The 14404-nt window shown below is 42.7% G+C and overlaps 1 protein-coding gene across 3 annotated transcripts in view; it reads left to right on the forward strand.

The window, feature by feature from the left end:
- The window catches only part of PFN4 (profilin family member 4), a 15406-nt gene continuing 1002 nt past the window's right edge, over window positions 1–14404 (forward strand). Inside the window, exons 1-5 of one of the 3 annotated variants that reach the window (XM_002913797.4) lie at window positions 1–106; window positions 752–880; window positions 1262–1399; window positions 2415–2520; window positions 4820–5259. In XM_002913797.4, the coding sequence (XP_002913843.1) occupies window positions 764–880; window positions 1262–1399; window positions 2415–2520; window positions 4820–4848 (390 nt within the window). In that variant the 5' untranslated portion in view covers window positions 1–106; window positions 752–763 and the 3' untranslated portion in view covers window positions 4849–5259. The other 2 variants (XM_019808769.2, XM_019808763.2) reach the window with 2 other exon arrangements.

A 14404-nucleotide genomic window follows, 5' to 3' on the forward strand; every position in this document is an offset into this window, starting at 1 on the left:
GAGGTTACCCTGGTACCCGGCCCTTGGTCCAGCGCCGCCTCTGTGCTTCCGCGAGTGTCCCGTGCCTTCTGCTCCAGCCTGGGCCATCGCCCTCCCCAAGCCCTCTGTGCGTCTTCCCAGCCAACACGACTGGACGTTAACCCCCCGCCCCCCCGCCTCCAGTCCCTCTTCAGGGCACACTCTTCCCCGTGGGCTAAACCACTGCGCCGGGAGTGGCCGGAAAGGGCGCCTGCCTTCAGTATCCCTTAGAAGGACGGGTGTTTGTGGAGGTTGTCTTTATGAGGTCGGCCCAAGAAGCCTGGGGGTCTTGTGCGGGAAAGGCCACTTTAAATGCGTTAAATGTGTATTTAGTGCTCTGTATCAGTACCCATAGTTCGCGCTGATGTTGGTTGGGGTAAGGAGCAGCTGATCTCATTTAGCCTCAGTAGCTCGGCATCCCGCAGGTGTTTGGGTTTTGGTTTATAATCTCAGGTGAGTCTGATGCGAGCCATTAGTATAACTAGAAAATTGTGAGCAGTGATTTTCCAGACTCAATAACCTGCTGTGTGAACTGTGATTTTCTATGATTCTATTTTCTTCTTTGAGTATTGGTGGATATTAGATGACAGACCACCATCTTCACCCTTCATTTTCACTACTTCCAAAGTGCACGCGCTGAAAACCGTCCAAAGTGTCTTAGGAAGATTTGTATTCGCGGGCATTGTCGAAGCTAGCCAGAGTGAATCGTTTCACCTGTAGTTCCCCTTTTCAGTGCTGAGGGAGCATGAGCCATCTGCAGAACTTACTGTTAGATACCCTCCTGGGAACAAAGCATGTGGACAGTGCAGCCCTCATCAAACTCCAAGAACGAAGCTTGTGTGTAGCATCACCAGGATTTAGTGTAAGGAAAAGCAAGTTTGGTCATAAGCATTTTAATAAACTTTTTCTGTAAAGAGCCATAGTAAACATTTTAGGTTTCTGGGCTATATGGCCTGGGTCACAACTATGCAACTACTATGCAGTTTTAGTGGGAAAACGGGCACAGACAATACATAAAAGAATAGATGTGACTATGTTCCAACAAATCTTTATTTATGAACGCTGAAATTTGAATTTCATGCAATTTTTACATATCACAAAATATTAGTCTATTGTTTTTTTTTCCAATGACTTAAAAATGTAAAAACCATTCTTAGCTTGCAGGCTTACAAAAACAGGCAGTGGGCCAAATTTGGCCAGCCTGCCATAGTTTGCCCACTCCTACTCTATTTAACTTCTGCAGATAATGCCTGGTGATGTCCGAACACTTGTGAATGGATTCGCCAAGAACCCTTTGCAAACCAGAAGAGAAGGATTGTATTTCAAGGAAAAGGACTACAAATGTATCCGGGCAGATGACTATTCTCTTTATGCTAAGAATGTGAGTGTTCACGATTTGAAGACAGCTAGGTAAAAAAACCTTAAGAATTTTATTCCAATTTGCTGTGTCCCTCCTGATCCCATTTATAAAACAATCTAAGCCTATTACCGCAGGGGCAATGTCTGAGACAGCAGTCTAATGCTAGGAAGACATATGTAAAAGAAAGTACGAACACAGAGCCTAGTTGAAAAACATTGATTCCAGAATCAACTGAAATTTGCTTGCAGTATCTCTTTTCACTACTCCATACTCTATAGCCTCCTCCTTTTAAAAAAGAAAAAAAAGAAAAGGTAACATTCATTGCTTTAAACCTCTCTTGGTTCTCTATTGTCTATAAAGAAATAAGAAGATGAAATTCACGTTTACTGGATGCTCTGTCTTAAGGGTTAATCACACTTCATCTGCATTATAAAGTAAATAGGCTCATTTTACTGGAAGGAGGAAACTGAGAGTTCGCAAAGTTAAATAACTCTTCCTTTGTCATGCAGCAGATAATGGAGGTGCTGGGATTGAAGCCCAAAGCTGTGCAATTCCAAAATTTAATACCTTCTCTTCTTTTTGTTAAGATTTTATTTATTTGTTTGAGAGAGAGACAGAGAGATAGACAAAGATAGCGAGAGAGAGCAAGAGCAGGGAGAAGGAGAAGGACTCCCACTGGACTCCCACTGAGCAGGGAGCCTGACATAGGGCTCAATCCCAGGAACTGAGCTGAAGGCAGATGCTTCACGGACTGAGCCACCCAGGAACCACCCAAGTGCCCCTAGTATATCAGTTGTTCTCACTGGGATAGGGGTATGTTACAATCAGTTGGGGAACTTTTTCAAAATACACATGCTGTTACTACAAGTCTGAAATTTTTTGAGCAAAGACAACTAAATTAGTGAAAAAGAGTGAAGAGTCCAAAACTTAGATGAGTGTATGGAAGTTAAAAAATGGCGCAAAATGTGGCTGGAGTGTAACTACTAGTCCTGGGACTAGAACCAAAAGAAGGGCATTCTGTTTTACTCTTACCCAGGAAAACACTGGTGTGATTGTTGTGAAGACCCATATGTATCTTCTGGTGGCAACTTACACTGAAGGCATGTATCCTAGTGTTTGTGTGGAAGCCACAGAGAAGCTGGGTAAGTTTGTCTCCCCATGCCTGTCTTCATTCCCTATGGTAGTCAGATCTTCTGACTGCCAGTAACTGAGAGCCAATGCAAACCACCTAGGGCAGAAGGGAGGAATTTATTGGAAGGATACTGGGGTTACTTACAGAGTCATTGGAATAACAGTGAAACTGAGCCAAAGTGAAAATAGACTCCAGGGACAGGAATACTGCTAGAACGCTTCTCTAGTCTCTGTTTCTAAGAGAGTCAGCTTTGTTCTGTCGCATTGCAAAGCCTCCTTTCCTGGCTGGTATCGTGGCCAAGCCTCACATCCTGCCTCTTAATTTCTTTTAAGACCCTGATTTGACAAGTCTTGGGTCATATGGTTTACCCCTTTATCAGTCAGCTATTGGGAGCCTAGGGGTGAGGAAGGCAGCAGGGGAAAAATAAAAAACCAACCCAGAAATGTAGCTGTTGGGGGTCACTCTATGTAAAGAAACCTCTATGTAACACCGTATGTAAAGCAACCTTTACAGGAAAAGAAATTACTGAGCCAGGCAGCTACCTTGTTGGGATCGACTGTGTTCCCCTTCCATGTCTTTATGTTTTTGAATGAAGACCTAATGTAGGACTAACTGGGAAATTATATCTGTGAAAGTTGAGTTTAATGAATGATAAATTATGTTTGTGTTTAGATTTTTTAATGTAAACTTAGATTCCTAAAAAAAAAAAAATGCTGGAGTTGCTTGAACACTCCTTTGAGATAGTAGAATCCTCTACTTCTGCTAGTGAGGAAAGAAGGCATTCTTTCATTCTTTCAACAAATATTCAGTGATGATTTACCATGTGTGCTATACTGGGCCAAAAGCAAGAAAATCAAAGCTGTAAACAGATACAGTCTTACCTTCCATATCTCTATACATGCTGTCCTATCTGTAGTGTCCCTTTCTGTCCCTGCCCTTTCACATCCAGTTGTCAAATTCTTAACAGCTGAGTCACCCAGGGGCCTCTATCCAGTTGTCAAATTCTTAATCATCACTGAAGACTCAAGTCAGATCTTGAGTTTCTCTCCACTATGCTACGTATTTTATGCATACCTTTATTATTAGAGTTCTTTTTAATTATTAGAGCCACTAGAGTTCTTTGTTTACCTGGACTGTGAGCCCCTAGAAAACAAGAATTGTGTTTTAATCTCCTATCTCCAGTACCTGAGACAGTGTCTACTGTTGAGTAGGCAAGTAATACATGTTTGATGAACACATAAATGAGTGACCTCTGCCTAGCAGAATCACGGAAGTCTCCAGAGAAATGAATCTTTAAAAACTGAGAAATTAAGTACCATCACAGAAAAAAATACACAAATACAGACACAAATATATGTATGCACAGACCTTCCCAGTTGTTACAGTTTCCTGGCATGGAATGTCATAAACCATGCTACATAGCTGGCAATGAGGTATTCTAAGAGTAAACAGGATGGAGCCTGGACAGGACACAACCTTGGAAGCATCTAATAGAAGGAGTGAACTCCAACCCGGGAGAAACAGGCAATTGCAATACCAAGGACATTTTCTGAGCAGATGTCAAAATTTGAGGAAGGTTCCGTTTCAGTAGACTAGGGCTGGGGCAGGAAGACAAAAGGGAGACCTGTAGAGTGGGGCTAATTACCTCATTAAAGGTATACAGAAAATGAGGCTAGGAAAATGGGCAATTAGGCTGACAAGAGGCCAGATTCTATCCGATCAGCTCAGGCCCAGGGCTAATTCCGCAGGTGTCCTCTGGAGATAGGGAAGTTGCTTGACCACTGTAAAGTAGACTGTGGTTGGCAGTAAAAGTTGAGATTCTTGTTTAGGACCACAAAAGACTCCGAAGAATGTGTACTGGTTAGAAGGAGATAGCTAGGATCATGCTACTAAAGTCGCACTGCTCAAGGAAGGGCTAGGCTAATCTTGAAAGTGGTTGGATTCTCACAAGTGATGGTCGAGGCTGAAACCTACTCAGGCGCCAGTTACTGGTCTTATTACTTCTGTTTCCTTCACTTGTTTTTCTTGTAATTCTCTTTCTCTCTGTCAAAAAATTCTACATGATAATTACAGAAAATTTGGGACATAAAGAATTATGACCATTTAAACATGTTTTATTATGAAAGATTCTAGGAGATATATATATATCTTTGAAAGCAGGGACTGGGTCTTAACTGTACAGTCATCCATGTATCTCCAGTATCAGCGCGTGATAGCCACTCCCAGTGTCCGTGGAATAAATATAATGAAGCATGTTGTGGTGATAATTTGTTGCTCACAAATAATAACCCTTTTCTGTTTCCTTTCAGGAGAATATCTAAGAAAAAAAGGAAATTAAGTCATCAAAGGACTATGGACTATTTTGTGTTTGAAAACACTAGGAAGAAGATAATAAAAAGAAGAACGAGTTAAGGGAGCAATTTTTCTTATTTCAAGAGATCCTCTTCTTTAATTGGAATTCTTTGATAAGCTTTACTTGGTTTTTTTGTTTGTTTTTTTTTTAAGTGTTGGTCATTGACATGAGTGTGAGAAACCTGATAGCTGCCCAGGGCTTATCCGTTGAGAAACCCATCCATGAGTGTCTTGCACTCCCACACATCTTGCTGGGTATGCCAAGAATGCAAGGCTCTAACAACTGTTCATCCAGGCCATTTCTCAGGGCGATTTTGCAGAAAGCAACCTTAAACAACGAAGTAATGCCTCCCTGCAGAACGAAGAGCAAACTTTCTTACTGCTTGCTATAAAAGAGGTAAGTTCCCAAAACTCAGAGCTGTAATGCAGCTATCTACATGTGTGACATCCATCTGGTCCACATCACCCCTGTAGGACTTGGGGAGAAGGGCAGCACAAAGGCCACACTTCAGGCCACTAGTCAAGGTATTTAATGGATATTTCACACTCCCCACCATCTGCAGGCATCTGATTTTGTTGCACATTGGGAAGGCCTTTCAAAAGTCAAAAGAATTTTTAAAGAATCAACTCAAAAATATTTTTGATTCTATCTCTTTGACTTCCTCCTAGTCTATACAACTTAGTATGGTTAATGAATGGAGCCTTCTCCAGAAAGGGTTCATCTCTTCTTGGTCACCTCCTGGGCAATGATCAGGACAATAAGGGTGGGGAACTATAGAATCTATTTTGAAAATTCAGGATTCCACCCTGATCATTTCTGGGCATGATGCATCTTTCTTTCCCCTAATGGCAACTCCAGGCCAACCTGATTGGTATACTTTCAGGTGTCCCTGAGGAGGGAACACCTTACACCACTGACATCAAGTCTTAGACCTCTTGCCATTCTTGACATTATCAAGCAGCAAGTTAAAATTTCCTGAATTCCAAAACCATGCTATCTGAGGCTTTCCATGTAGATCTGCCTATATATTTTGGTGTCAGTCCTCATGCGAATGGTTTCTCCTTGTAAATCAGCACACTGACATCTAGGCTTTATAACTTAGTCATGTGGATTATATAGTCACTCTCCACATGCTGTCAAGCTGGGGTTTTGAGCCCGCAAGGCAGAAGGTCTGACTCTACAGGGATCTCTAAAGTGCTAAAGGCCATCATGAAGCCTCTTGCTGGCTCACCAGCTGGTCAGCCAGCCCTTCCTGGACACATACCCACTGCACTGCTGGGAGCCTCATGGGCCTATTTTGTAAACCTCCTCAAGGCAAATGCCTCACTCTCTGGAGCCCTCCTTTGCAAATCTGTCCAGTTGCTTCCTGTAATTCTCATCGCAAAGTTCCAGCTATGTCCAGCTATTCAGAGAGACCCACAAAAGTGACCCTTTTGTAGTAGCGACATAGTACCCGCAGAGGTGCCCAGGGACCAGATGATCTTCTGAAACATCAGGGCTCTCCAAATGAGGGAGATTTGTGTCCTGGTAATCCACAAAGACTTTCGAAGGGGCACACAGGCACAAATGGATTTAAGTGATTAGTTTTTTCCCAGATCCTCAATTTCCATATGTACTTGCTTAAAGCTCCTGTGACTGAGGAATCATGTCAGCTCTAGCTTCCCACCTCCCCTCCCCCAGGATACAAGAGAAAGGTGTACTCTCATCCAGCCCCAGTCTTACTGTGATGCTTGGCTTGGAGTGCAAAACCTGCAGTGTGTGCGGGAAAGAAAAATTCTAAATATTTTTTAATGTTTTAAAATCCATCCTCTGTTGTCAAAAATTACATCATATGTGAGGGAGAGATCCATGAGAATAAAGTTAAAAAGAGCATCAGTGAGAAATAGTGAAAACCTTTATATCATTTGTCTTGGAGAGGAAGGCTCTATGTCTTATCTGTCTATATTTCTTAAAATTCAGAAGCAAGATGATTGTCATAGGACATGTATTAATAACATGATTACTTGAGGGGCACCTGGGTGGCTCAGTCGGTTAAGCATCTGCCTTCAGCTCAGGTCATGATCTCAGGGTCCTGGGATCAAGCCCCACATCAGGCTTCCTACTCAGTGGGGAGTCTGCTTCTCCCTCTCCCCGTGCTCATGCTGTCTTTCTCAGATAAATAAAATCTTTTAAAAATTTTTTAGGGGAGCCTGGGTAGCGCAGTCGTTGAGCTTCTGCCTTTGGCTCAGGGCGTGATCCCGGCATTCCGGGATCGAGTCCCACATCAGGCTCCTCCGTTGGGAGCCTGCTTCTTCCTCTCCCACTCCCCTGCTGTGTACCCTCTCTCGCTGGCTGTCTCTCTGTCACATAAATAAAATAAAATCTTTAAAAAAAATTTTTTTTTAAAAAAGCATGATTAATTGAAATGAAAAATGAGAAACCTTCTCTAATAGAAAGTAATTTTATTTGCCTGATTATTTAACAATGAGGACTGGCTTTGCCAATAAGAATGTCGCAGATGTTTTTCATAATTAAGTCTGCAGCTCCAAGATGTTAATGAAAATATATTTGAAGCATATGATAAGGTAGAAGGACTTGATTTTTTTTTAATTGTCTTAGCAAAAGTGTATTGAAATTAACATTTTTACTTTCTGAATCCTTTGTGAGTATATCAATTTAAACAAGGTATCTGTAAGTGAAAAAATAGCAGATATAATTGATAATCATTTGATAAATCTTCACAAAGCTTTGTTAATATGATCTCAGAAGCTAAGACCCTGAACGATACTTATGGCTGGATAACAAACCCTTAACAGGTTGAGTGGTTTCCAAGTCTTTGCTTTCAACAAAATTAAAGAAAGACCTAATTAAGTTGCCAGCTAATAGATCACTGAAAATAATTTTTGATGATAGATCATTATATAGTTTTTAATCATATAACTCAGAGGTATTCAGAGAATTGGCTGACATTCCTATAATGAAATTTCTCTTTCCCCATCTAATTTATGCAAATTAGGTTCCTCAGAGCTTGTCTATAAAAATGAAAAATAGGAAGAGAATTAATGTTGATCGCAGTCTCATTCTAGCAATGAGGAATATTCATCCACAGACATAATTACTTGGAAAAATGTTACCCCACCAATGGTCATTAAGAGCTATCTTTCCATAAAATTTTACTTTTCATGTTCGGTAATTATTAATATTTCAAATAATACCTAAAATAATATAAAAATTCAAAATAACGTTTTGATCAATTTTGGACTAAGAATAGTGTAATGATAATAAAATCCAGAAGAAATTTAACATTTAGAGCCCTGTGGTCATAGGAAATAACTTTTTAAATTAGAGTCAGTTTTTGGACACATCTTTGTTCCAGATAAGAATGATGAATAAAGCATAAAATACAGCAGTATATCCTATGAGAAAAGTAGAATAAAAATATGAGTACTAGAAGAAAAATGACATTTTAAAACTTCCAACTGTTAAAGAACTGTTTTGTGCACTTTTAGTGGATGATTATAAATATCAAATTGATCTGAAATCTGGATTCTACTTGATACATTTTAAAGCCTGATTCAAGGGGCGCCTGGGTGGCACAGCGGTTAAGTGTCTGCCTTCGGCTCAGGGCGTGATCCCGGCGTTATAGGATCGAGCCCCACATCAGGCTCCTTCGCTAGGAGCCTGCTTCTTCCTCTCCCACTCCCCCTGCTTCTGTTCCCTCTCTCGCTGGCTGTCTCTATCTCTGTCAAATAAATAAATAAAATCCTTAAAAAAAAAAAAGTAAAAAAAAATAATAAAAAAGAAATAAAGCCTGATTTAAGAGTTTTAAAATGTTAGTATTTATGATCAGAAATCATATCTTTGCACTATTTAAATTTGAGATTAAATATTTTAGATATCAACTTTATTTTTTTATTTTTATTATTTTTTATTATAATATTTTATTATTTTTTAAATATTTTTTATTTATTTTTTTTGAGAGAGAGAGAGCACAGAGGGAGAGTGAGTAGGAGAAGCAGGCTCCCCACTGAGCAGAGAGCCTGATCCAGGGCTCAATCCCAGGACCTGGGGATCATGACCTGAGCTGAAGGCAGACGCCTAACTGACTGAGCCATCCAGGTGCCCCTAGAAATCAACTTTAAAATGTGAGAGGGAACAGACATAGTTTTTGAAGAAGTTTCATCTATTTGAGAATAAAGCGTAAAGATCACTGCCCAGAGCAAGAAGTGCCTTGGACGTTGAGTGCCTTGGACCCACATGGATGGGTGGGTGCCCAGGAAAATGGCAGGGCCAGGTAGCCAAAGAAGCAGCCTCCAGAAGACAGGGGCAGAGGACCCCACCAGGCTGACTCCAAGCCTTCTCTCTCCCAGAGCTCTCCTAAGTCCCTGCTCCTGAGATTTGCCCCACCAACCTCGGGAGGGGGGAGTGCCCCTGGAGAGAGGGGAGAAATAGCCCAGAGAGAGTCCTGCAGGCAGGAAAGCTACCATGAACAACCCAGACACAAGCTGCCCCAGCTCCTCCGGGGAAAAGTGCCAGCCCTCACTCTGCTCAGGAACCACGAGTCATCACTGAGCTGCTGGGCTTGGTCACCAGAACAGCTGTTGCCTCAAGGTGACACAGAGGCACTGTGCAAAAGCCGCTGAAGGGGCTGGGACCCCGATGGACCTCTGGAAGAGATTATTCTAGGCCCCCAGCCCCATTTAATGTAGAGCAGCAGCGGCAGCAGGTACGCCTCAGATCAGTGCCTCCATCCCATTCCAAATGCAGAAGATCTTGTTTGTTCCGCTAAAATATAAACCTTTGGGGAGACTCTTTAGAGGCCAGAGATGTGGGGGACTGTGAAATACTGCCACTGCAGAAATTACCTCCCAATGCCAAAATTTGGATCTTGACAGAGAATTGGAGCAGGATATGCTTTTAAGAAAAGCAACCTGCAGGTGCCTGGGTGGCTCAGTCAGTTAAGGGTCTGCATTTGGCTCAGGTCATGATCCCAGCGTCCTGGGATCGAGCCTAAGTCAGGCTCCCTGCTCAGTGTGGAGTCTGCTTGTCCCTCTACCCCTCCCTGCCACTTGTGTTCTCTCTCTCTAATAAATAAATAAAATCTTAAAAACAAAAAAACAAAACCTCTAGGAAAGCAACCTGTTTTGTGGAGTGGCCATCTGCCTTCAGCAACAAAGAGGACTGACATTGCACCCTGGGCCCCTCTCATCAGACCCACTTATCTGTGTGCCCCTCTCTCTGCAGAGACAAGGCCAGTATTCCCAGCCTCCAGAAGCCAGCAGCATTTTGGGACTCTAGACATCTAGACAATGGGCAGAGCTAAAGCCCACCTGCCAGGGGCATTGGGAGATCAGGGACCCAGCCATGGTTTTGCTGCCTGGCAGGAGCCAGGCTCAGTATGTCACTGACCCTGAAGGGCTCCTCATGCCCATGCCCATCATGGCAGGACTGACCCTGCCCTAGGCTGCAACCATCCTGGAGGCCTGGCTCACTGCTAGCCAGATGCTACACTGCACAGGGGAGGAAGACCCCTGGAGACCCCTTCCTGCCAGCCGTGCCCTGTCACCAAAGCTAACTGACACCATTCAGTTGAGCAGACTGTTTAGAGCCATCTCCCTGGTCACCACGAGCCCCAAGAAGAAAACTGAGATGGCCTAGAAGGGTGCCACAGCGGGTTTGATTATAAGGAGGACTTCTCTGAGGCGGAGCTGAAGGCCTTGCAGGGTATAGATGTGCAGGTTTCTGCAGGGAAACATTTGAAGGAAAAGCCCAACTGATCTTACTCCCCAGCTCAACCCTTTGTCTCTTGTCCTACTTCCTCCTCTTCCATAATCTTTTCCTCCTCTTTTCTCTCTTGTATTAGTTACTTATTATTGCATAACAAACTGCCCCAAAAACTTAGTGCAAACATTTATTATCTCCCGATTTCTATGGGTCAGGAACCTGGGAGCAATTTAGCTGAGTCCTCCAGCTAGGGTTTTAGGGTCTCAGAAGGCTGCAATCATCTTGAGGCTAGACTGGGGGAAGCTCTGCTTCCAGGCTCACTCATGTGGCTCTTGGCAGGCCTCAGGTATTTGTTAAGTCTTAGCCAGAGACATCACTTCCTTGACATATAAGTTTCTCCACAGGGCAGCCCAAAACATGGCAGTCATTTGGTCTAGGGAAAGTCAGGCAGTTCTGCCATCTCACCAGGGATTATTCATGTGGCCATATAGTAAGCTGACAGAGCATCTGGGCCTACTTGGTTCAGGGGACCTCGACTGACACAGTTTGTCACTATTCCATGAAGTCTCATCCTCTAGTAGATAGCTCAACCTTCTTCACATGACGGGAAAAAAGTTCTCAGTAGCAAAAGAGGGCAAGTTCAACATGTAAACACTGCATTGTTCCATTGGAGAAAGCAAGTCACACAGTCAAACCCAAAGTCAGTGCAAAAGGGAACTAAATACAGTACGTAGGGGTGTGGTTACAGGGAACCAGATATGGTTCATTGAGACCATTAGTATAGCAATCTATGTCATTTTTTCCTTAATTTTAAATATTTCATTTCACATAGCTCTACATATAAAGTGCTTAAAAGTTCTTTTCCTTTTTTTTGTTTCCTACTTCCCATGACAGCATCCTCTCCCAGGTAACCTAAAATAACATATATAAAAATAACTCTATATAGAATATAGAATAAAAAGATTCTATATCTTTTCCCATGTTCATATGACCGTATATATGTAAATAGCCAAGTTTATGCATAGAGGGCTGATTTGTCCTTGTTTTAACAAAATGTTATTCTCATTAAATAAATGTGTCACAGAAATCCATCTATGTCAACTGCTGTGAACTCTAAGGCACTTTTCAAATGGATGCATGGTATTTGTCATTTATCCAGCTGTTCCCCTAGTAATTTTGTTTCTAGATTTTTGTCACTATGATCAATGCTGCAAGAAACATTTCTGTTCATACATCCTTACATATTGGCATTTCTTTCTTTCTTTCTTTTTTTTAAAGATTTTATTTATTTATTTGACAGAGACAGCCAGCGAGAGAGGGAACAGAAGCAGGGGGAGTGGGAGAGGAAGAAGCAGGCTCCTAGTGGAGGAGCCTGATGTGGGGCTCAATCCCAGAATGCTGGCATCACGCCCTGAGCCGAAGGCAGATGTTTAACGACTGTACCACCCAGGTGCCCCCATATTGGCATTTCTTATTTCTATAGAACAAACACTTCAGAAATAAGTACTATATTGTCACTGTTATCATTCTTACAGTACTTTCTGACATCTGGTAATATACTTACTACTATTTTTCATATATTTCTTGGCCATTTGGTATAGATGGCAAGAGGAGGGACAGTGGCAGACAGGCATTTTTGTAAAACAGAAGGCTTTATAAAAATATATTATTTGGGGGTGCATGAGTGGCTCAGTTGGTTAAGTGTCTGCCTTCGGCTCAGGTCATGATCTTAGGGTCCTAGGATCGAGTCCTGAGCCCCTGTTGGGCTCCCTGCTTATCCAGTGAGTGTGCTTCTCCCTCATTCCACCCTTCCCACCCCCCCAGCGCTTGTGAGCTCACTCACTCTCTCTCAAACAAATAAAATCTTTAAAAAAAAAGTAAAAAATAAAAATATATAATTTGGATAACCTTCTTGCAAGAGGTGTACTCAGCAGAGGGATGCAAATAAAGAGATAAAGGGGATTTTGCAATTAATAGGAGAGATGTTATGCAAGGCAGCCTGCTACAGTAGAAAGAGCCCTGGACCAGCGATGTAGTTTTGGAATGTAGGTGAGGTTTGGTGGGGTTGATGTAGGAAAGAACGTTAGGGTTTGAAGCCGACAGCCAAGAAAGAATTCTTGAAAAGACATCTTTTGGTGCAAAAAGGTGGTTTTATTAAAGCACAGGGACAGGACCCATGTGCAGAAAGAGCTGCCACCAGGGTCATGAGGAGTGGCCCATTATATACTTTCAAGTTCGGAGGGGGTTAGGGATAGCCTAAGTCTCTAAGGAATTTGGAAGCAAGGTTTTCGCGGTCTTGAGGAGGCTAGCTCTTTCTGGGAAAAGGTCATTTATTACCATCTAATAAAACCTTAGTCATGAGGCCCCCCAGATGTGTAACGGTTGACCATATGCATAGGGGGGTGGTTACCAACACGTATTTTGGTGGGTTTAGACATAAAGGAATTTTTTTTTAAAAGATTTTATTTATTTGACAGAGTACAAGGAGGGGGAGCAGCAGGCAGAGGGAGAGGAGAAGCAGGCTCTCCACTGAGCAGGGAGCCTGATTCAGGGCTCCATCCCAAGACCCCTGGATCATGACCTGAGCCAAAGGCAGACGCTTAACCAACTGAGCCACCCAGGTGCCCCAAGATAACGGACATTTCTAAAGGAATTTTTATATGTTAAAATAGACTTACAGGATGGGGGGGGGCGGTGGACTAGGATTGTCTTTTGCCTTTAGCAAAGCATTATCAGGGCAGGGCAGTTGAGTCCCTAGAGGAATGTTACTCTGCCTGTTTTAAGGACTTGTCAATGGGCTGTAGGTAGTAAGGAAATTTAATCATTTCTCTTCTGCCTTTGTTTCACACATGTGGGTGAGGTCCAGAGCTGACAGCCAAGAAATAATTCTTTTTTTTTTTTTTTAAGATTTTATTTATTTGACAGAGAGAGATATAGCAAGAGAGGGAACACAAGCAGGCAGAGTGGGAGAGGGAAAAACAGGCTTCCTGCTGAGCAGGGAACCCAATGCAGGGCTCGATCCAAGGACCCTGAGATCATGACCTGAGCCAAAGGCAGATGCTTAACGACTGAGCCACCCAGGCGTCCCCAAGAAAGAATTCTTGAGACATCTTTGGTGCAAAATGGTGGTTTTATTTAAGCACAGGGCCGTGGGAAGAAAGAGCTGCTGCCCCCCCCCCCAGGTTGTGAGGGGTGGCTGATTATATACTTGGGAGTTGGGGGAGGTAAGGAAAACAGAGGTTTTCAAAAGAACTTTCTTACGTTAAAGAGGACCTACAAGATACTGGAGGCCTTGCCTTTGTCAAGTTAAGGTTGTTTTCCCCTCTAGCAAGGCACTGAGATTAAGATAGTTGAAGTTTCCTGGAGGAAGGTCACAGAGATCCCATCCAGGAGTGGTGGTGGTGGGTTAGCTTCAGGGTGTCAGCTTGTGCTTTGTCCTCAGCTAACCTTCTGCTCCCTCATCACCAGGACTCAGATGTGATTTTGATTCTTGGCTCAGCACTCACTAGCTATGTGCCCCTTGAAATCAAATTAATCTTTCTACATCTCAGTTCCTTTTCAGTAAATGAGAATGCACGAGAAGAGGTGGTAAATTATAAGGCACTGCAAAAAGATGTTACTTATCTTGTTTTGTACAAGCACATATTTGTGTGGATTCTTCTAACCCAGTGCTGCTTAACTGGGGCAATTTTACTCCTCCCCAGGGGATGCCTGGAGGCATTTTTTATTGTCATGACTGGATGGGGGTGCTATCTAGTGAGTGGAGACCAGGAATGCCCTTAAAACACTGCACAATGCACAGGGCAATCTTTCAGAATAAATTATCTAGTCCAAAGTG

Source organism: Ailuropoda melanoleuca, chromosome 4 (assembly GCF_002007445.2).
Source record: "Ailuropoda melanoleuca isolate Jingjing chromosome 4, ASM200744v2, whole genome shotgun sequence".
Taxonomy (NCBI): Eukaryota; Metazoa; Chordata; class Mammalia; order Carnivora; family Ursidae; genus Ailuropoda; species Ailuropoda melanoleuca.